The sequence below is a fragment of the Fundulus heteroclitus genome, chromosome 1 (genome assembly GCF_011125445.2).
Source record: "Fundulus heteroclitus isolate FHET01 chromosome 1, MU-UCD_Fhet_4.1, whole genome shotgun sequence".
NCBI classification, from domain to species: Eukaryota; Metazoa; Chordata; class Actinopteri; order Cyprinodontiformes; family Fundulidae; genus Fundulus; species Fundulus heteroclitus.
Window position 1 is genome coordinate 1,926,479 of NC_046361.1, and position 25,215 is coordinate 1,951,693.

Here is a 25,215-nt window from a genome sequence, read left to right on the forward strand (position 1 = left end):
TACAGCACTGCACCAGCATCCGTAACACTAGCATTCATTTCAAGTTTAAAAGGCGTAGATAGGTCAGGGGCAGATCTGAGGAGGTATCAAAGGCAGGCTGACACTCAGGCATCCAGACGAAGTTGGCATTGGGACTAAGCAAACTGGTAAATGGCTACAGATGAGAGGTTGCGACAAAAGCTTCTATAGTACCCTGCCAAACCAATACACCTGCACAAAGCCTTATTGGGCTCTCAATTATGGTGGTAACCTTAAGTTACCATAGCGTTTCCAAACTCACACATGTCGAGCTTAAGTGTGAGTGAAGCCTTGACAACAACAAATGAACCCTTGTTCCAGCAATTTCATGTGTTCCTCCCACGGTGTTGTGTAAACAATCAAATCATCCAAGAAGGCATTACCATTGTCTACAGCACTTAGAATGGTGCTGACAAGACGCTGGACTGTGGTCAAAAGCCACAACCGAGTACAAAAAGAAACTGTCAGGAGGGACAAAAACGCAGAAATTACAGAAACACCAGTAGAGGAACTTGTCAATAGCTTTTTAGTAAAGCAAGCTTGGTAGCATAAGCCCCAATTCCACCGGCTTGGTTAGGCCACGCTCCGCTCACCCCCGCCCACTTTAGAGTGTTTCATCTTTCTATACCTAGACGTTCTGTACATCAGATCCGTGGATTTATCGAGACTCTCATTTTACACTGAAAGCTGTTAAGTTTTGTCTCTGAAGTGTCCATCCATCCACCTCATGCGACACAAGGCGGTGGCTGTCTGCCTTTCGGACAGGAAATCTGGGGGGGTGGGGGGACAACAGGGGGCTTTCACAGAGGTGCCTGCTGTAAACAGCTTGTACTCAGGGAACGCCTGAAAGCTGTCGGCGCTGACACAGCAGCCTGGGAGTCAGCGTGAAATCCAACTCTAAAATAATTTCAGCGCAGTTAAACTTTTGAGCTATTAATCCGTTCTCGTTGTTCCCACCAACGACTGAGGCAAAAAAAAAAATCTCCCCTTTCTGCTTCTGTCTCTCTTTCAAACACACCATTTTAATTTGCAGGTAGACAGAAGCAGAGAGACGTTGTGCCTTATTTTATTATTAGTTTAAGCGAACGCTGGAGCAAGCGGGGCGGCCAAACTGAGTAGGGTCGGTAGAACTGCGGCTATAGTTGGCTAAACCCTATGTCATCAATGCAGTCCTCCATTCGCTTGTCTGATCTTCCCCCCTGTCCCGTGACTTTGTGAAGAATGTTAGTGCAACGGTGGCCATTGTGTCGTACATTGATGAAAATTCTCCTGAGTTTCTCAGAAACTCCGGACACATATGAAATGACAATGTTTTTGCGTCGAACACAGCCTAGTACTCCACACTGAGCAATAGCTTTTAAGGACCCAGGAAAGTGACGGGTGGGTCATTGATTTGCATCTGACTTAGAAAGCGCCTAGGAGGACGGGCATCCATGTCCTTAAAAACATCAGCACACCAACTGCAGGTTGTTCAAGTGCGAGCCACCAGAATTGACTCCTGGATAGGTGTAAAAACGTTTTCAGAAAGAACTGAACAAATGTCTGGTTGCCTCCGGTTTAAGCTTGTTTGCTGTTGTGATGACCCGGATAACTGAAAAACAGCTTATTTTCTATATGCCTGTGGAAATTCTCAATCTATTTTTTGCAATAAACCCCATAATAATTTAAAACCTAGGCATGCAATAATACATATATTTTTTTCTTAGTATTGCCTATAATTCTACATTGTCTCAGCGGGTTTCTTCCTTGCGTTTGATCCATTGTGAGAGAGAAGAGGATGGCCTCTCCTACCTTTCTACTAATACTGCTTTCTTTCCGCTGATTCTGAGGCCTCTGATTGGTATTGCAGTTGTTGCCATTCTAGTTTTTACTTTGCTGTCCAACCATCTGGGTAACCCGAGTCGCCTCCGGGCAAATGTGACATCATTTGAGAAATTTCTCATTTCTTACAGGGAAGGTAACCATAAATTATGGTGTCATCAAATGCTACTGTTGAATCCTGAAGTTTGTGTAACATTTCCTATTTGTAAAGTAATAAGTTACCTTCAGCAAGCCTTTCTTTCCAACTCTGAGAGGCATGGGTGAAGAACTCATTGTTAAGAGCTGAAGTACTCAGTCGGGCCATACCATCAGGTCCAATCTGAAAGTAGCAGTTAAAGAAAGCATTAATTATTTTATCGAATGGATTAATTGGCTGACCAAGGAATACATTTATTAAAGGAAGGAGCAGACTGTGGGCAGCAGTATTATAAAATATGAGGCGACTTTTCTATACAAACAAAAACTGAATTTTGGTAATCACTATGACATGGAATCTTAACTATGTTTCGATTCCAATAAAAGTATATATAATTACTGGTACATGTCAATCAATAAAGAACAAGTCTAAAATAATTTAATAAATCTTATGTGTATTTTTAATTAAACAGCTTTCTTGCCTGAGTATTAAAAATGGTATTATGTATTGTCCTCAATATAGGTATGTCCAAAATCTTCATGTTGTGAGAGTGTACCAGTTGAAGTTAAACAATGAGTATCCATAAATGGGAAAGGCAATCAGTCCAATATTGTTATTAACCCTAAAAAACAGGCAGTCTATTTTTGTCTCATCAGGCTGGGCCTCATGAAGAATAAGAATGTAAGAAAAATGACCTACTTGTCGATCCACCTCAGGCAACAGCTGGAGCAGCTGCTGCTGTGAATGTGAAGGGAAAGCTGAGAAGGTCCGCACATTGATGAGGGCTCTGATGTTGGTGTTGACAAGAATGGAACCAGGCGTTTCAAAGTCTATATCTACACCTCCACGACTTCTCTTCATGGGCCCTAACACAGAGGGAGTAAAGAAAAACTGAGCTCAGTTTGGAAAACATTCAACTTCATTCTCAAGCATTTTACAAGACCAACTGCCCTAATTCAATATCAGTTATTTAGAGTTGGTCCAAATTCTATTCATATGGGTCCAATTCCCAAAAACTCAATCATCAGTCACATTCAAAATCTTTACTACTCAATTTAATCCCAATCATTGTACAGTAAAACCAGTCGCATATTGCAAATTATTGACAGAAGTCCAGCTGAGTGTATTGGCGGTGGTGCAACCTCTTATCCCGAGCAAGCATGTGGTAACTGTGGAAAGGAACAATTCAAATTTAACAGGAAGAAACCAGACTCTGAATCAGTGGCTATTTGCTGGGATTTGCTGGAGGGAGAAGGACAGAAAACAAACCAAAGTACTTTCTATGTGAAAAGATGAACAGAGTACACACAGTTACAGGCAACAGTGGCTCCACTGGATACCTCCTGTGGGAGACAATACAGAAAGAGAAAAACTGAGCTGGGGTACCGTCAGTTAAAGACAATACTTTGTTCACAGCAGAAACCCAATGAGCTAAAGCCCTGATTCCAGCATTAAGGCTAAACGTAGTCCCCATTTCCACATCAGAGAATTACATGGCCATTGTAGCTGGGATTTACACCTACTTTAGTTAGACAGGGATCACCAACCTTTTTGACAATGGGACCTACTTCATTAGTACTGTGTGATACAAAGGGCTACCTGTACTGACCTTTGAACAAAAATTAGAACTCATCTTAACTTTATCAGTGTCCAAAATTAACACTCGTCAGATGCCAAATCTAAGTAAATTTTTTAAACTTTAAGTGGGGTAGCTGTGACATGGCGAATAAATGTTTGTACCAAATATGTCATTTGGGTGGATGCTTCTTTATGCATCTCTGCTGTCAGCTCGTAAGACAACAAACGCACACAAAACACTCGCACATGTGACGCGAGAACGACAGCAACTATGCCATGTCCGTTTGCTAACACCTAACATTTAGCTCAGGCTAATTACGTAACGGGATTATGTGGAGATATTTAGTAGGAGTGAGTCAGAATTCATATTTTGGCTGGTAAAAATATGCTTGGCCGGTTGATTTTTACACCTACTGACCAACTTGGCCAGTGAATCAGGAAGTTAATTTCGGACACTGCTTTATGAAATACAAACATGTTTTTAATGCTTTTGTCATTTTAAATCTATGTAAATACAACTATGATTAAAAAGAAAGAGCAACTGAATAAAATAACATTTTAGATGCAGCTCACTTTTTACCAGGCTTGAGGGCACCACATAGGGCTACCTGGTGCCCACAGGCACCATGTTGGTGACCCCTGGTTTAGACCAAGCAAAACTGGCTCCTGAATATAGTCAAAGCTTAATACGTATGTTTAAAATATTTTATGGTCCAAATAGTCTGTAACTCATGCAAAAATGCCAAAAAGTATTCACCAAAACCTAAAGACATATGGTTGAGGATCAAGGAATTATATCCTTCAAGTTGTAATTTTGTAGCAATAATATATAAGAGCTGAAAAATAAAATTTGTACTTTTCTTTACTAGAGGCAAAAATTTAAATAGTGAATAATAGGTTGAGATATTTTTACTGTATTGGCAGAGGGAAACATTTTTATTTAAAGTGTGCTGGAAACATTTGCTGTTTTGGCAAAGAAAGGACTTCACTTTAGTTAATGACTTTAGCAGAACATCTTACCGCCCTCCTAAAATATTTTCTGCTGCATTAAACAACAAGCCTCACCAAATACATTTCACAGAGCCTAAGGGCAAGTTAATTACTTTATTGGTTTGTACTAATGGAGAATCTGAGTAGTTCTTTGCAATACAGATATTTTCAAAAAGGATTAATGCCATAATGACAAATCTGAGATATATTTTGTCACCGAAGCCAAATGCACCAGTTAGAGGAAAGAACTGCTTTCATCAGTAGCTAGATGCAGACTCCATAGAGAACTCAATATGGAGAAAACGCAGAAGTGGTCATTATGTCCTCCAGCAGCCTAAGCATTAGAGACGGGTTTCTCCAATTATGTAGACAAAGTAGTTATTCCCCACTGCCTGAAAAAAAGACGTGGGCTGATCACGAGCAACAGCCCTAACCACTAACTGGGAGAAGATGCAACCATCTCTGGACCACACAACCCAAGCCATTGGACTCTCCAGAGCTCAGAGGACTTCGACTGCTATCTAAGAGCAGTTTCTCAGTGTCTGGGCAGAGAAACTGAGTTTTGAACGTAGATAGTTGTTTTGCTGTGCTTAACTGTTCGACAGCCAACAGGCCGCTGAGCCTGATGCTTACATGTTGTTTGTGTTGCCCTGCATGACTTAAGATTTATCAGTAATGTTGAAGACTAAAGTCAATGGGTCTGCTTATTCTAATTTTGCCTGCGTTTTCCTTTTCCTCATCTTATTAAAATCGGCATGCACACCAAGCTGCGTAGCTTCCAGAGACATGGTGGATTGTCTCGTCTGTCCCGGCCGCTGACGTGAACCACCCGCGTGTATTGCAAATCTCACTCCATCCGTCACGCTGTGTAGGGATTGCTGTTTGAGAACACCAATGCGTCAGTTTAATCCATATACTGTTCTATAATACCACCTTATCAGGCTGGTTATAGAACAATCACTGACAGAGATTGAAAGATTTCAGAGATTTAATGCATTTTACTCTTGAATTAAGAAGGGAGGCAGTTGTCAGATTAAAAGAATATTTTGAAGATAACCTTTAAGCAGGCATTAAATACACTTTACACATAACCCACATTTCTGTATTAAAAATGTTTTTTGGTTCTAATCCTAAATGTCGTGTTTTTTATTATCTATAAGTGGAAAATCATCCTAATCAACAGAAATAAAAGGTTTAAAACACCAATCTGTGTAGAATTACTCTGTTTTTCACTTAGCCTATTAAGTTACTGAATTAAATGAACTTTTCAATATGATTCTAATTAAGTGAAAGGGTCTGTACACCACTGCTACAAATTAGGGCAGTTCACAGAACCTCCTTATCCAAATCCAAGTAAGCTAGATTCTGCACAGGTTTGGATCCTCTCTGTGACAAGAAGGCAGCACATAAACCTTATTTGCTGAACATGCCCAGCATTATTAGAGTAATGGAAGAAGAATTTTCATAGCCCAAAGTCATTCCCTAAAACAGACCTTTCACTCGCTCTTTTGTACTGGGTTTCTGCAAAAGAAACAGAATTTTTTAAAAAATCTGACAATATTTGGGCTCCAATCCTTCCAACTCAGGGATGCGTTTGCTCCATTATGATCTGATCTGCTTCACAGGGGTTTGGTTTTCACCGTCGTTCAGCACAGGACCATGGACACATCCAGGCCAGCATTCACTGATAAGCTAAAAGAAATGACCTAACCTTCTTAATTGAAAGTGTTAAACTGTATCGGCAACAAGTTATACATGTGCAGGCCTATCAAAATCTGTATGCCTACTGCTCACAAAGGTAGTTTGTTTTTTAACTATGTATTGTTTTTTTTAATGGGGTGTGTAGTGGGTTCATTGTTGTAAAGAAAATTATGTTTTTTGCTAAATAATTTTTTTAGTAAAAAAAAAAAAAAAAGATGTGCTAGGAGTGCGTCTTTCTGCGCCCATATTCAGACTAAAAGTAGTCAGTTTGCAATATGTCTCGTAAAAAAAAATTCTAGTTGTGTTTTTTGATGTAAAGGGAAGAAAGCCAAGCAAAAACTTGATTACACAGTTTCCACTGCTCATAACTTTACCTGTGGACACATGCTCTCCATTGACTTTAAGGGGAGTCAGGACAACACGAGGCATCATGACGGCTTTCTTTCTTTGTCTTCCTGACTACAGAAAATAAGGGAAAAGAGAAGATGTCAGAGCTATACATAAAAACTTAGTTTCGGGGCATCACAGATTGAAAACAAGCAGATTTTTAATGAGTCGGAATCGGAGCAACAAAGAGCAGTAAATCATGTTAAGACTCTAAAGTGAGTGGTGGCTTTGGCAGCTCTAGGGAAGAAGCTATTTTTTAGTCTTTTGCTCTAATAGAGCTGATAGTTTGGTACTGCTTTCCTGAAGGTGGCCCTACTGACAGGTTGTGGGAAGGGTAAGCTGCGATGGCCCAGGCTCTCTTCTGAACTTATCTAGTGTATATAGACTTCAGATCAAGGAGAGGATATCCCACAATCCCCTTTGCTGTTCTGACCACCCGGGCCAGGATCAGTGGGGCAAGTGTTAGTTTCCCTATCCTCACCACCTGGGCCTGTTGGTTAGGAAGTCCCTGATCCAGGAGCAAAGAGGATAGTCCCAGGTTGTGGAGCTTCAGAGCCAGCATGTCTGGGAGCACGGTGTGTTGAAGGCTGAGCTGAAGTCCATGCATAGCATCTAACATCAGTGTTCGGATGCTGCAGATGAATCAGAGCCGTGTGAAGTGCCAGACTCATGGGAGGGAAAACCATCCACCTCTATGCTGCTATGATGCTACTACATAAAGTTGATCATCAATAAATCAAAAAATTGTCAAACTCCATGGAAGGAGGCCTGTGACCATCTTTTATTTTTCTGGGCTGCACTGTGATGCAATTGGTACCACTGTTGGCTTGCAGCAAGAAGGTCCTCTATTCAAATCCTGCCCTGGGGCCTTTCTGCATGGAGTTCCCATGTTCTCAATATGCATGAGTGGGTTCTTCCCCACTTCCTCCCATTGTTCCAAAAACATGACTGTTCATAACTCGTCTGCCTAAATTGTTTAAAGGCATACTATGCAACATTTTTCAGTTAATTAATGTGTTCCATACCGTTTTGGATGATTAAATGAGTCATTTCAGGTCGAACAAAGGTTTTCTCGGCCGCCCTGGTGGTCTGTGGGGGAAATACCGCACATGCAATAGACCCCTTGCATCTGACGTCACGGTCACGTGATCGGGGGTGCGCGCCTCCATCTTGGTGGGCAGGCTAGCCTGACAGCCCGTCTACTACATGACAAAACGGGTGATTTAGAGCGTACTTTTAGTTAGTTTATTTCTGGAATCTAAACAATGCCTACGACTTGTTGTGCTCCCGGTTGCACAGAGAGGCATTCCAAATCGTTGGATGTACGTTTCTGTCGTTTACCGAAGGATGAGGAAAGAAGAAAGAAATGGATATTTTCAATGAAAAGAGCGCAGGCAGACCCTCCCAATGGACTGGGGGAGCCAACATACTACGAGAGAATTTGCAGTCTACACTTCATCTCCGGTAAATTACAACTTAATTCTGCTCTAGTCATTGTTCTACTTAAATAGCGGCGGAGGGGAGGTAGCTATCGCTACACAGGCCGGAGAAGCGGCCCGTGTAGCGATAGCTACCTCCCCTCCGCCGCTGTCTGTAGCAGCAACAGCGGCTTCTCCGGCCCGTGTAGCTGTTGCTGCTTCAGACAGCGGCGGCTCTCCGGCCCGTGTAGCGATCGTTACACGGGCCGGAGAGCCGCCGCTGTCTGAAGCTACACGGCCGGAGAGCCGCCCGTGTAGCTTCAGACAGCCGCCGCTGTCTGAAGCAGCAGGAAGCGGGTGCTGCTCCAGACAGCGGCGGAGACAGCAGACAGCGGCGGCTCTCCGGCCCGTGTAACGATCGCTACACGGGCCGGAGAGCCGCCTCCGCCGCCGCCGCTGTCTCCGCCGCCGGAGAGCCGCCCGTCTGAAGTTACACGGGCGGCTCTCCGGCGGCGGAGGCGGCTCTCCGGCCCGTGTAGCGATCGTTACACGGGCCGGAGAGCCGCCGCTGTCTGAAGCAGCAGACAGCGGCGGCTCTCCGGCGGCGGAGACAGCGGAGGCAGCAGCCGCGGCGGCGGAGGCGGCTCTCCGGCCCGTGTAACGATCGTTACACGGGCCGGAGAGCCGCTGCTGTCTGGAGCAGCACCCGCTTCCTGCTGCTCCAGACAGCAGCGGCTCTCCGGCCCATGTAACGATCGCCACCTCCCCTCCGCCCGTTCACGGGAGCTAGTATGTCTGTGTTTACGCTGCAATGTCGCCGACACCCCCACCCATTTTAACAAGACAAAAACACCAAAATAATCCGTAGTGAGTGATTTTTTTTAACCTACCGGGCGGGTCTTCCTCTCTGCTTTGTGCTGTTGCACAAACATGTCCGAACATCCATCCATCCATTTTCTGACCGCTTAATCCCTCATGGCGTCGCGGGCGTTTGCTGGAGCCTTTTTCCTGATATAAAATAATTGCAGCCGTCCAGTGGTTTCAGGGGCTTTCGTGCTCTCTTGTCTGTACTGGCCTGCGTGTTTATAAAGCAGCTGTATATGTCGCAGTACGAAACCCTTGGCCAGCATTTCACAGACTCGCTCCGTCCCTTCAGGCTTTTGCTGTGTGGATCTGGCAATCTGATACCATCAACCATCAACTTACTCTTAAAACGATCTTGTGATACGTTATCTAAAGAAGAAAAATACCTGGAGAACTCGTCATTTCGTCAAATGGCGTGCCAACCAATATGGCCGCCACGCAAGGGGTTCTGGGTAACGGAGTCACGTGGTTGCAAGGGGTCTATAGCAGGAGCCCTCGGCCCGCACTCACAGGCTCAGTAGTCTCGTGTGCATCGCGAGAGTCGGTCTTGCTTTACGGCGAGAACTGCTACACGCCCCCAGTGAAAGGCATGTTCGTTGCTAGATTTGTGCAGTTATCATGGCGGAACCAGCGAGAAAACAGCGAAAGCCCATGTCGGAGCAGGCAAGAAAGAGGAAAATGGCTCTGGATAGAGAGAGGAGTCATACACGGGTGAACATAGAAGTCTGCAAGGCTGACGCGGACCTCGCGTTTCTGCTGATGCCATTGTAAGTAACATTGTAGGGTTTCCCTCACGCTACCGCCTCGCCGACATTCCAAAAAAATAATAATAAAAAAATAAAACTAACTCGATATGCGCGCAAAGCTTGTCTCCCCCCCCGCTCCGCTCAGCCGGTCATCGGCGCAAAGCTCGTCTCTCTCTCCCCCGCTCCGCCGGTCGTCCGGTAAGCAAATTCCTAGGGGAAACACTGCATTGGAATGGTTTTTCTCTCTCTGTGTGCATGTTCATACTTTCACTGTGTTAGTCATTGTTTGTACTGCCGTTTTTTCGACTTTTGTATTCGTTGTGTTCGCCTGTCTGCTAAGCTCAAAACAACCGCGCCTGGCTTGACGGACAAACCAGAACAGCTGAGCATATTTACGACAGTGCACTTTTACTTTCGCCCTCTGGGGGGAGCCTCGCTGGAAAATCAACGCCGGTTGCATAGTATACCTTTAAAGGTGTGAGTTTGTTTCGTTAATGGCTGTCCTGTGTGTCTGTTGCGCTGTGATAGGCCTGTCCTGTATAAATGCCCGCTTTACAGACCACCTCATGGATAAATGGCCTCAGACTATGGTTTATGCAGAAGTTAATGCATTAATTTATTTGTTTTGTTTCATATCCTGAACCAAAAATAGTCTCGGACCAACGGGTGGTCTATAAATACACCAAATGGCAAATTGCGGTAGGCTGCTTTGTGCAGGGTGCTCACCTGTCTTGAACGACTCAGTCTGGTCTGAGCGTGTTGGCTTTGCTGAGCATCTGTGCGCCCCTGCTGTCCGGCTGCCCTGCTCAGGCGTGTCTGAGGGTGGCTGCTTTGAGTCTGCAGCTCGGTGGAGCAGGATGCACTGGATGAATTCTCATCCACTGACGCTATAAACCAGGAAAAACAATACAGAATTAAGCTAGTAGTATTATAAACACTACCTGTGCCATTATCACCAACCAACAGCTGCTAAATGGCAACATGGTGACTGGCACGCATCAGAGACTCAATAAGCAATGTTAATGTTATTAGTAATCAGCAACATTTTCCCCTATTTAAAATCACTGTAGAAAATATGTCCCCCAGCGTATTACTTATTATTAGCCCCCCCCCAGGCTAAGCGTCATCTGTTTATTTTAATTGAGTCGATGTTTGAGAGAGACATAATACATTGAGTTAACTTCCAGTCTCGGAGAAAACCTCCCGGTCTAAATAGCCAACATGCTAGCTGTTACTAGCTCGACGCTAAACGGTAGCCAGGGGTTGAGGTTGCTAGAGATGCAGATGAGGAAAACGGACAAGTGCACTGGTGAAGCCTCAACAGTGAGGACTCCACATACCCTTACATTCCATCCACTTGACTAATGTCCGCTCCCCTCCCTTGCAAACAAAACGGGCAATATTTTACCTCTCAACCCAAAATAGTCTGACTTCCACACTGTTTTACCAAAACCTGCCTTGTTGAGAGGACCGCAGCGCGGATCTCTTGGGGGGGACAAAAGAGAGGAAGTGGAATCTGCTTTTACATAAGCAAATGATGTACAGACGTGCAAAGTGTTACTGAAGACATGTAGGCCTGAAAAGTGCCTTGAGATGCTGTGTTGTGAATTGGTGCTATATAAATAAAACTAACTTGAATTGAATAACCCTCATCTGGAGTAATTTTTTTTATAAACTCCAAACCCTTTAATTCACCAAGAGAGTTCTCTTTTTTTCTGGGTGGTGTTAACATCCCACCACAGGCCAGCACACCTGAGCCTAAAATTCAACTCACTAATCTGATAACAAATGTGGAGGAAAATCACCAAGAGTCTTGCATCATAGTTCTAGAGCAGCGGTTCCCAAACGTTTTAGCCACGCACCCCCTTCTTTGTGCCAACCGGGTTAACGCACCCCAATCGTCCAAAAAAGTAATAATTTGCAGTTACAACAACTCAACCACCATAAGAAAGGTTATGGAGATAAAATTATAACATCATTTGAATTAAACTTCAGTAAAGTTACACACAACATCCACAACAGGATCCTGAGGATTTTCAGGTGCATCGGTTTAATTTGATTTGTATCTGATGATGAGCGAGAGAGAGTTTCTACCACTGTGTCGCTCTACCACCGAGTAACAATAACAGCACCGGTCTCGATAAAGCTGTTATTAATCAGAGAAATAAAAAGTTATTTCCTGATTGTTTCACAGCGGTTACATTCAGCAGGTAAACACGCCCAAGGCAACACACCTCAGCTCCTGCAGCCCCCCACCGCCGGTTTCCCTGTTTCTGTCTGAATACGCGCTAAAACTGCATCTGTAAAATCAACTGCACCTGTCTGAATCACAATGAAAAGTATTACAGCTCTGTGCATGAAGAGAGTCAAGAAACCGCGTCTACCACCAATTTTCCCACCAGCGGCGGCAGTGTGCATCTCTTTCTCTCTTGGTTCCTCTCCTCCTTCATCACTAACTTTGAGCTTAGATGTCTCACCTGCATGACAGTTTCCCTGGTTTTAGCCAATTGAGCATATTTGCCAGAATGATTGCAGTAGAGGCAACAGGCTAGGTATTATATACAGCGTAATGCCTATATTTTATATTAAAATGAAGCGTAGAACATTTCTTCTAAATAAATACATTTTCGTGTGAACACTGTAACGTTCTGTTATGACACCCAATCACCAGACCGAGGTTTTACTGCTAACACTTTATTTTAGGACAAACAGAACAGCTTTCACCCCGCCAGTCCCCTGAACCACCACTCTTCCCCCTGGAAGCCACACATTTCTTCCAGGATAAACCCAAAACAATCTAACTTAAAGGAACAGTAAGTGTGCAACAGCACTTAGCAATTTAAGTCTAATACAGATTATTACAATACTTTTTTATTTATTGATTAGATTTACAGTTTTTGATTTTAATCTTTACAAAGGAATGTTTATTGACACGTCTTTATGGTGTGGGGGGAAAAAAAACACGGTCAGACCGCCATTACATTTTTCATCTCGCGTACCCCTAGTGGCAGCTCGCACACCCCCAAGGGTGCGCGCACCACGCCTATTCTAGAGAATTTTAACACCGTAAACCTCTCCAATTAACTTCCAAAATACAGACAGCATATCAAGAGCCCCACCAGGGATATTATCACACTGGATCATTGTTACAAAGTTTAAAAAAAATGCATACCACACTGTCAGCGGGGTTGCTCTGGTTCTCTCATGTCTGCTTCATCTCAACTCAACTTAGAGGTAAACACTGACACTGTGACTTTATACATCCATTTTTGTGAGGATGTGTGTGCAGACCAATGCCTTTCACACATACAATAAACCATGCTTCACTTCATATCTGATGAAGTTCAGGAACGCTGAAAACAAGGAAGAGGCTTATAGCAGTGGGGACTGAGCCCAGGAACAAGCTCGCCAAGGGGATTATGTTAAAAGACGCTACAAAAGAGGTTAAGACAGTTAAAAGAGGCTACAGCGAGAGGATGAAACAGTTTTTCAACTATAAACGCAGCCACAGCTTTTGAATGCCTTGAGAAACATCACCTCCTACAGAAGTCCCCCCTCCACGAGCAGAATCCTCATCTGACAGACGACCTCAAAAGCTTCTACTGCAGGTTTAAAACCTCCAACCAACTTGTCCACATCACATTCTGACGAAACATTTCCCAGGAGCTGAGATGGTTCTCACACGTGATAGAAAATTATCAATCACAATTCGTATAATAAACCACTGCTACAATACAATTGAAAAGTCTAGTAATTGCCCCTCCCTACACCTCAGAGACCGATCCAAACCAATCCAGATATCTGCCAACGGAGCGTTGTATCCCTCCAATATGAACATTTTTCGTTTGAGTAACTTTAAATAACGAGCTCACATATCCTCCCCACAGGTAAATCTAAACTAACCCTTTAAAGACCCAGTATGACGAATCTAGATGTTTTAAGGTCTAAAACAGAGTTTATAGCTGAAGACTTTTTAAGACCCTGAATTAAGGAGGAGTGTGTATTATTGAGCTACCGTCATTGTCTATAATTGCTGTTACAGTCGTCTCTGAGGAGTCACAGCTCTCCTGTTCAATGGTTTCGCTGGAGTCAACGAGGGACACGGCGGATCCCGCCACTGGGGTGCTGCTGCTTGAAGCTGGGTGAGCAGCATTTCCGACTGGCTCCGAAGCAGCTTCTGACTCTGATGTTGGCTTTGTCCATTGGAGGGCATTTTTCTACAGAAAGAGAACACAAAAGTGAGCTGGTAGTACTAAAAACAACAATGCAAAGTGCATCAACTTCAAAAGGCCTTTTGGGACGAGTAAAACGTAACTCTGGTCACTGATCACTGTGGTTACATGGAACAGTGTCTTGGGCTGTAAAATACAGCTGGCTGCCATAGTGGCAGACAACAAACTAGAGCACCTCATCTATGATAGGCCGACGGCCGGAGTTACTCCCTTAAAACCTTTGCAATTCCACTATTTTGATTTAAGTAAGTAAGAACAAGTATCAGATGAAGTACCTTGAGTGTGAACAGGCTCATTCGACCAGGAAGCTTGAAGAAGATGCTGTTCTTGACCCGGTCTCCCCTCACTTGAGAATGCAGCATGGTGACCAGGCAGGCCAGAGGAGCTGTCCCACTGCGACCACACACAGAGGTACACTGCATGTCAAGTCTGGCCCACATTTTAGTCACTTTAGAAACAATCCTTGGTTTGTGCGAAAATACTCAGCATACTTTGCAGAAACTTTTTACATGTTAGTCTTTAAAAAACCAACTACATATAATGCTCACTGCAGACATCTTAGTTAACCCTCGTCTTCCCACAGAGGTGACAGGGCCAACTTTAGCACGTCATTTTAGTAATTTTAGCATGTAAAGCCTACATAAAATATAAAAAAAATAAAAAAGACTTTTCCATATTTTACTAGAAAAACCTTATTTGGCTTATGGTGTTTAATCACACAGAGTCTCACATACACTTTATGGATCAATATATTGGAAAGTTAGCAAGTTTGTCCTGCAATACACAGGTTGCCGGTTCAATCCCCTGCTATGACCGAATTTTATGAATCAAGGTCATCCAATCTAATCTCCAATTAACTTAACATGCATGTTTTTTCCCATGCTTGTAGGCACTTTGCAGAAATTATGAAAATTGACTCCGGTTTGTTCAATTTGTGCCTCTTTGTGAGAAAGAACAAAACACTGGGAAAGCTTAGAATATTGAAATAAAAACGTAAACTTATGTATAGAAAAAAAACAAAAGAAGCAAAACTGTGCAAACATGCATCCAAATCGTGGCCAAACAATATGAAATAGCTTCAGTAATTTCCATAATCTGCTCATTATTCAGGGAGCCTCGTGTGATTGCAGGATTCGGATTGCTGAAGTTGCTTCGGTCCCCTTTTCCTGTTCAGTCATTACCTCATTTTGACTCTTCTAGTTTGGCCTATAAACTGAGTTCATTTTAGTCAGAGCAGATTTCAGACGATCATCACGGCAATGCACTTAGAAACAGCACTTCCTTTGGTCATTTAAGGATTAGATAAACCCCACACAGACACCCCATACTCCTGGAGGGCAAGGTTCTAGGCCTTCTCTAGATCCACTAAACACACGGCAGGGTTTCCCCTCTGTATTATAAGCATTTACGTGCTGCTCACAGAGGGCTAACATCTTTGAATCACCACCCAGCTTAAAGAAATGTCTACTTGGTTATGGTGGCAAGCTTTCATTTCTCAGTTTTGGAGAAATGTGGGACATTACCTGAGCTTTATATAAACCATGTTTGAATCTAGCAGATTTTAATGCAGTGGGTCACCAACACGGACCCCACGGGCACCAGGTAGTCCCCAAGGACCACATGTGGTGCCCTCAAGCCTCTTCTAAAGCTAGCGAAGCCCTCCAGTGAGATGCATCGAAAATGTTATTTTACCCTGTTGCTCCAATTTTGGAATCACATTTACATTTATATAGCTTTACAAAAAATAAAAAAAAGCATTGCAAAAATGTTTATTGGATAGCACTGACTCTTCTAGTTCAAGGATCAGTACTGGCAGCCGTTGGTGCGACTTAGTGTCGATGAAGTAGCTCTCAGTTTCAAAAAGGTTGGGGACCCCTGTTTTAGTGTAATTAGAACTTTAAACTTTTAAAACTTTTGAAAAATTTAAAAGTTTTACCTTCAAGGACCATTGTAGAACTTTTCTGAAGTCCTACCTACTCTACTTTCAGGTTGACAAATGAGAAAAGATTCATCCAATCTTAAGAATTACACACATTTTAGGTTTACACAAATAGAAAGTGTTTCAAAAAAATTAAAAATAAATCACAAACTGTTTTAAAGGATCTTTGTTCAGTGGAGAAAAGCTGAATCCAGTTTTCACTTCAACTTTTACAATTAAAGTTCGCATCCAAGTCTGACGTGAGGCTCTGTTAATGAATCGGTCATATTAATTCCTAAACATCCATTCATATAACCAAAGATTGATTTTTTTTTTTTTTTTTTTTAAATATATAAATATATATATATATATATATATATATATATATATTTTTTTTTTTTTTTTTTTTTTTTTTACTGACACATTTTGCTCAAATGCAAAATGCAAATGAACGTGCAGCTGAATGACTGTGTAAAGTATGAATCTTTGGATGAGTAAAAACAGGAAAAAGGAGCAAGGAAATGTAATTTCTAACAGCAGATAAAACTTTGGACATTTGAAAGTCCTTTAACATACCTTCTGTTAACCGTTGGCAGCCATCCCAGAAGTTCATGGAGACAGAAACAAAGCCAGTTATTAACAAAATTACATTTTCATGTATGTATGACTAACCTGCAAAAATACGATACAGCTGTGGTTAGAAAAAGGGTAACTGTCTAAAGTGAAATACATATGAAAAAGATTCGACGTGGCGGACTCTTAGCATGGGTTGCTTGTTCTAGTTGGCAAACCATAGCAAAGCAGTACCTGAAAATATGAATAAGCTTTTTCCCCCAGCACAAACATGGCACGGTTTTAAATCTTCATTCTTCCTCATTGTATTAAAATCCAAACGATAAATATTTTAGATATTATTCCAGCTATTCCATTAAGCATACAGCAATTTGTGACATATTTGCAGCAGTAGTAATGGTGGTAACTTTTCTGGTTTTACATTTGTTTAAAAGATTATGTTTAATCCAAAGCTCCCAGTAAACGGTGACATTTCTTCTCTAAGTGACCATACCTTTGAAGTCTTAGAGCAGCCTATCCGTACTGTTGAAAACATATAAACCAATACTTTCACTATCAGCCTAATCATGCAGATATAAATAGAAAAACACCCCAACTATACTGCTCTGCCAAAAGCAACAGATTACTTAAACAGTTACAAATCACTTTTTGCAATTTGACAAATGCTCTTAAGGAAGTGTGTGAGAGGGCGTCTTCACACCAGTATTGTCCAAGGGATGCGTTTCGATTGGGCGGGGAACGCTGGGGAAGTGTGTATACACTTCACTGTTAAACTACACTTTTTAAAACCAAACAGTGTGGACGGTGTCATCCAGTTACAGACGATGTTTGTTTGGAGTGAGATCATAAGAAGCCGCCCAGTATGAGCAGCAAGCATACTTACCAACTATGGTAAGGCATTTTAACATTTAAAAAAAAAAAAAAAAACTTGCCAATATCCATTTAATTGAATTTTACAAATGTGAAAAGGGAGTTTCTATTACATAACTACATAAACCCCAGAATCTCAGTCTGTCAACAAGGCTGTAACCAGACTAATGTATACTGAAATATCAGTAATGTCATATCACCTTTACTGAATAACGCTATATGCGATATACAGGGGTTGGACAATGAAACTGAAACACCTGGTTTTAGACCACAATAATATATTAGTATGGTGTAGGGCCTCCTTCTGTGGCCAATACAGCGTCAATTCATCTTGGGAATGACATATACAAGTCCTGAACAGTGGTCAGAGGGATTTTAAGCCATTCTTCTTGCAGGATAGTGGCCAGGTCACGACGTGATGCTGGTGGAGGAAAATGTTTCCTGACTCGCTCCTCCAAAACACCCCAAAGTGGCTCAATAATATTTAGATCTGGTGACTGTGCAGGCCATGGGAGATGTTCAACTTCACTTTCATCAAACCAATCTTTCACCAGTCTTGCTGTGTGTATTGGTGCATTGTCATCCTGATACACGGCACCTCCTTCAGGATACAATGTTTGAACCATTGGATGCACATGGTCCTCCAGAATGGTTCGGTAGTCCTTGGCAGTGACGCACCCATCTAGCATGGGCCAAGGGAATGCCATGATATGGCAGCCCAAACCATCACTGATCCACCCCCATGCTTCACTCTGGGCATGCAACAGTCTGGGTGGTACGCTTCTTTGGGGCTTCTCCACACCGTAACTCTCCCGGATGTCAAGGCTGGTCCAATTTAGCCATGAAACCTCCCACACTAAAATGAGAGGTGTTTCAGTTTCATTGTCCAACCCCTGTATATTAATATTGAATTAATATCCACCCCTAATAAATATACAGCTGCAAACACAATATATATGAACGGAAAAAGGTGAAATCATTTGTTAGCAGAAGAATGTTTGAGATAGCTCAAATCTTTGCAGTTCATAGGAAAAATGTAATTCTAAAGTTTTGAAACTTTAAACCACATATTCATTTATTTCTACTTCTAAATTTCTAAAGACCCTCCCTAGTGATTAAATCTGAAAATGGCTTGACTTTTGTGAAACAGCGAGCTGTTCTATTGATCAATTTTGTTACTTTGGTTTTCTAGATTGTCTGATTTCCGACTGTATGCAAACTGCACAAGGTTTCGCTTTCAAGTGTGCTAAGCGCCATGTTTTCAGTTTGAGTTTACTTGTTCGATCAGCACCAGCGTTCCGACGGGCTTTCATACCTGCCCAAAGGATGCGCACTATCAGAGGAAGCGGACTTGGCTTCACTCAAAGCCAACTGGACAACTCTAGTGTGAAGACGCGTGTGTATGCTCAAGTTATTCCAGCTAGCAGTCAGCAAAACTGTCTGTGTGTCTGACCTCATTTCCTTCAGCCCCTTGGTCTGGATCACATGGAGGATTTGTTTAGGAGTCATGGGTGCATCAGAGAAGTTCTCCAGGACCTGTTCCAGGAAGACATGTTTTTTGAAAAAGAAAAACTCAACAAGGGAAATGTGTAGAAGAACTTTACAGGAACAACAAATTAAAAACTGTGCAGAGGAAGATCCCGAGAGACAACTTCACCAAATCTCTTGGAAAAATTTAACACATGCAGAAAATTCACAACACGTGGGTCTTAGACATAGTTCAGATAAGTTTATATTGATGAAGAGCAAATAAATGCTTCCATCTTTTTATTGTTGATATGAAAGCTAAAACAACCGATTGATTCATAGAACAGTTGACGTATTATGTTGATGAATACCTTAAATACAGACAACTAGTTACTGCTTCAGGCTGCATAATGCCATACTGGGTTTTCGCCAGTGCATTTCAACGTAATGGATTGTTACGCTGAAAGTTGTCAAGGTTACGCGGAAATGAGACCGTTACGCTCAGTATGACACGGAACAATACGACACTGATGTTTGAGCGCGAAACAGAAAAGTCGGCAAAGCTCTTGAACGTCCATCAGCGCAGCTATAAACCTCCCGAACAACTTAAGCTAACCCTGCTGGTATTAGCTTGATGAACGGCCCCCTTCGACCTGCGCGACGCAACGGTAAATGCATCCAGAGAAACAGTGGAACCACACACCAGCACTTCTGATTTTACTTTTATTCAATTCTACTTTATTTTTTGTCTTTTCCAACTTAACTGCAGAAATTTGAGATATGTAAACAAAATATAGAGGCCATTATTGTCATTATTATTCTCATCTAACCCCTTCTCCAAATAAAATACAGAGGATTGATTTATGTGATCAGCACAAATTAAGTATACGGACTCAACAACAAATCAATGTTTTCAAACCTAAAGTACTTTAAGTGTAAACATTCACAGTTGTCACGCCCCCAAAAAACAGATCATCGCCCTTGGATGTCGTCCAGCCGCCAGAACAGGGCGAGTTAAAGGATGAGGATTTGGGCCTCATTTATTTTTCATTGTGCTTTACTATGTTTTGAAGCTAAAACCAATATAAAACTATTTCTGAAGAAATAATTACACTAATTAAAAATCAAGTGTCCTCAGGGTTAACAATTGTTCTAAATTAAGCTAATTTTGACCTCATTTCAAAAGAATTTAGTTCTCTAAATCAAACACCTTCCTTGAATTTTAAAAATCATTAAATCGCCTTTATAGTGGTGTTTTTTAACAGTTTTTATTTGCTCTTTTATTAGCCCTTTTGTGTTTTTATTTGCTCTTTTGTGTGTTCATAGTGCCTTCATCTTAATTTTGCTTGGTAGTTTTTGTTAGGTTTCACTAGCCTAGTAGAGAAGAGTTGTTGATTGAAATATACTGTTAATATGCTGTTCTTTTTATCTCTCTCTGCAGGTGTAGAAGCAGATTCAGGATGTGATATTGCTCTCTCCCTTTCCTCTCTTGTTTTTCCTAATCTCCCTTTTAGCATTTTCTCTCATCCGTTTCTCTCCTTTCTCCCCTTTTTTTCCCCTTTAAATTTCAGTGTCCACTGAACATGAAATAGTCCCAGAATAAAATAGAATAAAGCTTCTTGCATATATACAGCAAGCAGAGCACTATGGCAAAGCAGCAATGCTCCACTTGTACAAGTAAAATCTGTTGGGCTGTTTTTGGCATTAAGACAACAATTCTTATTGCCATACAGGACACACACACACACAAAAAAAAAAAAAGATTCCCCTCTGATACTTCTGTCATGGTTCATGGTTTTGGCAGAAAATGTAGTTTTGGCAAAACAGACTGAGCCTTTTTTTCACTATTGCGCACACAAATTAGAAAAGTTACTGCCACACTTCTCAAGCAAGGCAAGTGCGGTGGAGACACAGTCAGAGTTTGTACTACTGAAGCAAATGATGGATTCCAGTGACCGGTATGTCTCATTTTCCTTTCCACACTTTCCAGGGCTGTCCTGAGTGAATGTACTGGTTAATTCACTTACCAACATGGTGGTCAGTGAGAGAGTGTGGGGGCATGTCATGTCATATAGGAACTATGTATAGTGGGAATTTGAAGGAACAGATCAGTATCTGTTACGTCTCCTGACACCAAAGCAGCATCTTGCCTCCTACACTGTCAAGTCTGGTTTTAGCTCAGAGATGCCCCACAAATCCATATTAAAGCAGACAAAAATGCTCAAACTCGCCTAATAGATGTAAATCTGTTATTTCATCCTTGAAACAAGCATTCAGTAGGAAGGGGCAGAGAAGTGAGTGACACGGAGCTGCATTAGCACAAAAAGGAAGCAGTGCTGTCCTCCTGGCTGCTAACAGCTATTTCATGTGGTAACTTTGTTAGGTATCTCTTAATTCAATCCTGTTGTAACGAACGACGAGTGACAATTGATCTCAGCCCTTTCTTGTTACATTTGATGTCATAAAGGACAGAGTTTGGGAGCATACTATAAAAAAGCACTGCTGCTCAGGTTTGTTTACATCAGCATGTGTCAGTTAAAAAGAGCAATTATGTTAATAATGAAGTCTAAGTGTAAATATAGCACATAAAATGTATTTTTCTGAATGGCATGTCCAGACAACAGCATTAAAAGCATCTTAATCTGTCCCTGAAAATAATCCCTACGATATTCTGGCAGAAGCCTTATTGATTTAGCAGAAAGCCAATAAGCTTCCACTGGAACAGCCGAGCTCTCTTCCCTGCTGCATTATTATTATTATCTCAATCTGAGATCGTTTGTCGCGCAATCTTATACCTCCTTACCACTTCTACTTGTGGAAGAAATTCTGCGGCATAGCTAAGGCTGTAAGATTGTAGCAGGATTAAATGAGCAGAAAACACTGCTAGATGTGGACTAGTTAAAACCCTAATTTGGACTATTTTACAATCATAGCAAATTATTAAAAAATATATAAGTTTATTGTTTGTGAAAATTTTATTTCTTGAAACTGAAAAAGGGATCCTTAGTTTTCCAAAGATGTTGCTAATGTCTTATCTCATTGTGGTGTCATTGGGAGCTGCGTGCATCTTTAAACCACTACTACTGGGTGCAAAAGCTTTAAATTGATCCAGTTATGGATTTTATATATTTCTTTTCCTTTAAAAAAAATAAAAAATAAATAAATATATATATATATATATATATATATATATATATATATATATATATATATATATATATATATATATATATATATATATATATATATATATATATATATATATATATATAAAGAAATTTTCAAATACAGTCCAGGCCCATGAGATGTTAACATAGCCTTTTAGTCAACCTTGCTCTTGAGAGCTTCCAATAAAATATAATTAAATGAGAACAATTTAGCTACTTGAACCCTCACGTCACGCCGCCTTGTCGGTTTATAGGCGGCAAACAATAGCAAAAATGAGAATGCTTGAATTTACAGCTTGGTCTACAAAGTACATGGATGCGGTATTGGTTTTCTTAGAACTGACAGTGGAACAAACATTTGTTTGAACCTTTGAAGTGATAATCCAAACCATACCGTTACTTTCCCAGGTACACAAACATCAGCTTGTTGTTGTTATAGGAGCAGCAATTGTCTCAGTTAATTTGTTCCCACCAATACAAGGTAAACACCACCTTACTGCCCAACGCCATGGCAATGTGTGAAAGAACCGCTCTGTGGGTGGGCTTTAGACCTCATTCACTGCAGGAAAATACCTCTCTTTCCACTTAAGAATTATGTGACAATTTCTTGACAAGTGATGTGTAGACCATAAACTGCACGATTGTTTGTATGTATGTGCTTTTAGAGGAAAAACAAACTTACAGGGTATATGTTTCATATGTGAATTTAAAAATAACCCAACGTGTGAACATTTCTGTACCAATAATAATGTTGTAGTCATATTTACCTGGGATAGGCCTTAGCTTGAGCTGCCTTTGTACTTATGTTTCTGGCAATGGCTTAAAGGAAGACAAAAACTGACATTCCAACCGTCTGTGTATACCTCGCAAACCTGCTTTGGCCTTTCTGAATTAGGTGTTGTGTTTCATTAAGCTACCTTGATTTCAACGCTCTTAACTACAGGAGTCCATTCTCAAAACAAGACGTTCACCTAGTTAATATGGTAACGTAGCTTTGCCACAACAACGGTGCTTCTAACTAAAAATCGAAACATCTGCTTCACACAACCCCGAAATACGCGTTGCAACTAAATTACATGGCCACCTGCGTGGCAGCCTATTGTATGCTTGCTTATTTAGGTCGTTTTGATGCTCAAAAGCGTCGAGCTAGTAGCTAACTAGCTAGCTAACAAGCTGCCTAGCAAACAAAGACCTCAATTAGAAGTGGCTATTATGCTAGCAAGCATTTGGGTGCTTCATTACCTCGCATTTTATCACGTTGGGCAACACATATCCCGCTTTAAAACATATACGCGGAGTAACGTTCACACTAAGCTCAAACTATTTGTTAGCGGGATACATTCTTCCATTAATATGATTAAGCTGCTAGCTGCTGCTAGCTGCTACTAGCTGGCTAACAAAACACTAGAAGCTAGGTTGTGGTCGTCAGTGGAATGTCCACAGACAGCAACGTGCTAAGATTAAAATCATATCTCTAAAATATTGATGGTTGACATGCAGATTAGTTCTTATTTCTTACCATGCGAGCAGCTTCGGCCCAGGTCCGCTCCTTCTTTCTCTTTTGTTTGTCCTTCATTTCTTTAGCGCTCGTCTCTGCTGGGTGGCTACTATAAAATCTCAATGCGATCGCAACTGGACTGTTCAGCAGCGGCTAACTATTGTCGAAGAAGAGGCTCCTTTTAACCCGAGAATACGCTATTGTGCTTGGAGTGGTTGCTGGTGTGTCTGCTGCCGTGTTTTCAATCCAGCACTACAAACGCATCTTCATGCCGTGGCAGAGTGAACGCAGGGTTAGCAGCCCAACTATTGCAGGACAAGCCAGGTTCAGAGGTCAAATCCTCCGCAGGAATGCAACAGAACCCGTCCCCCTTTCCGCCAGGAAATAGGCCGTTTCATCATCCGTTGTTTCTGTTTTATGCTACACAGTGAATACGTTAATCACTTTACAACGTAAAATATTTAAAACAGAATTCAATTACAACCTAAAATTAGGTTATGAAGAAGAAGAAAAAACACATTTGAACATCTGAACTACTTTGTTATGGACATAAGTATGACAAAATGCATGATACAACAGATCATTCCTTAGTTATGAATACAATTCATATTAATTAAACAATGGCTTTTCTTCAGTCTCACAACTTTATTGTTTATTATGTTGACAGATGTTTTACTGCTGAAAGTATATAGCTTAGTAAAAACATTAAACACTGTAGATTTCAAGTTATTTTGAGTCTAAAAAATGAGTTCCATCCCTTTCCCCTTTCTTTTATGGAAAACACTCATCTATCATCTTTTGGAATTATGAGCTTGCATGAATACAACTGAAGCTGTATATTTGTACCACATTCCATTGTTAGTCTTCTATCAAAGCATGAAATCGATATAATTTCAGCACCTAAAGCTAAAAAGGAGTTTGATTCTATAACTTAGCGAACATAGTCATTTTGGATGTATATTTTCTAATCTATAAAACAACAACAGCTTTGGAAGAATCCCAAACAGACGTATTGGTCCTTTGAATAGATGCTTGAGCTTCTAAATCAGAGCTTTAAGAAAGGACCAAAAATGAAAAAGAAAACCAATAAATAATCTAAAATGCAACAAACTTGGTCTGGTTGATTAAGTGCCATAATTCCTCTTGAGAGAAAAAAAGAAATCCATAGAATAAAATTAGCTGTGTTTTATCAATGCTAAAAATATTCAATCATTTTAAAAAATAAAGTCTTTGCAGACCCTCCTTGCAAATTTCCACAATGTGTTGGTCAAAGTTGAAAGATGTCCACCATTAGTCCCAGGTACTTGTAACTGTCCACAGGCTCCACTCTAGATCACTTTATGGTTGTTGGTCCTGCAGAGTGGGGAGTTTTCCTGAAGCCTATGACCATCTCCTTTGTTTTACTGATATTCCATATCAGGTAATGTTTAACATGTCTATCCTTATTGGGGTCACAAGGGGTGCTGGTGCCTATCTCCAGCTGTCAATGGGCGAGAGGCGGGGTACACCCTGGACAGGACAGGTAATGTGCAATTCAAATTTCTTTTATTTTATTTATATAGGGCCAATTCACAACACGTGTCATTACAAGGCACTCTAATGTTCATTACATCACTTCATGTCAAGAACAGATCCATGTTGAATCCCTCCATCCCGTGGCAGACTGACTATAACAGCTGCCATCTGAAAAACTTAAGAAGGTGCTTGTTTTTGTAGGCACTCCAGGGTTACTTGTGAAGCACAGCAGCATTCAGTGCATTGGCCAATTGTCTCTACGATATATGTCCTTCTATTTAATAGAATGGAATAAATGGAAATGTATTTCATGCTG

At 41.3% G+C, this 25,215-nt stretch overlaps 1 protein-coding gene across 1 annotated transcript in view; it reads right to left on the reverse strand.

Annotated features, from left to right (window-relative positions):
• The window catches only part of asxl1 (ASXL transcriptional regulator 1), a 29,387-nt gene extending 5,659 nt beyond the window's left edge, over window positions 1–23,728 (reverse strand). Inside the window, exons 1-9 of the mRNA XM_012877575.3 lie at window positions 23,406–23,728; window positions 18,706–18,788; window positions 16,386–16,388; window positions 14,167–14,284; window positions 13,675–13,876; window positions 10,386–10,546; window positions 6,619–6,703; window positions 2,675–2,841; window positions 2,062–2,158 (exon numbers count right to left, since the gene is read on the reverse strand). Coding sequence (XP_012733029.2) covers window positions 2,062–2,158; window positions 2,675–2,841; window positions 6,619–6,703; window positions 10,386–10,546; window positions 13,675–13,876; window positions 14,167–14,284; window positions 16,386–16,388; window positions 18,706–18,788; window positions 23,406–23,462 — 973 coding nt within the window. The 5' untranslated portion in view covers window positions 23,463–23,728. The remainder of the gene's footprint in view (window positions 1–2,061; window positions 2,159–2,674; window positions 2,842–6,618; window positions 6,704–10,385; window positions 10,547–13,674; window positions 13,877–14,166; window positions 14,285–16,385; window positions 16,389–18,705; window positions 18,789–23,405) is intronic.
• Between the last annotated feature and the right edge of the window lie 1,487 nt (window positions 23,729–25,215).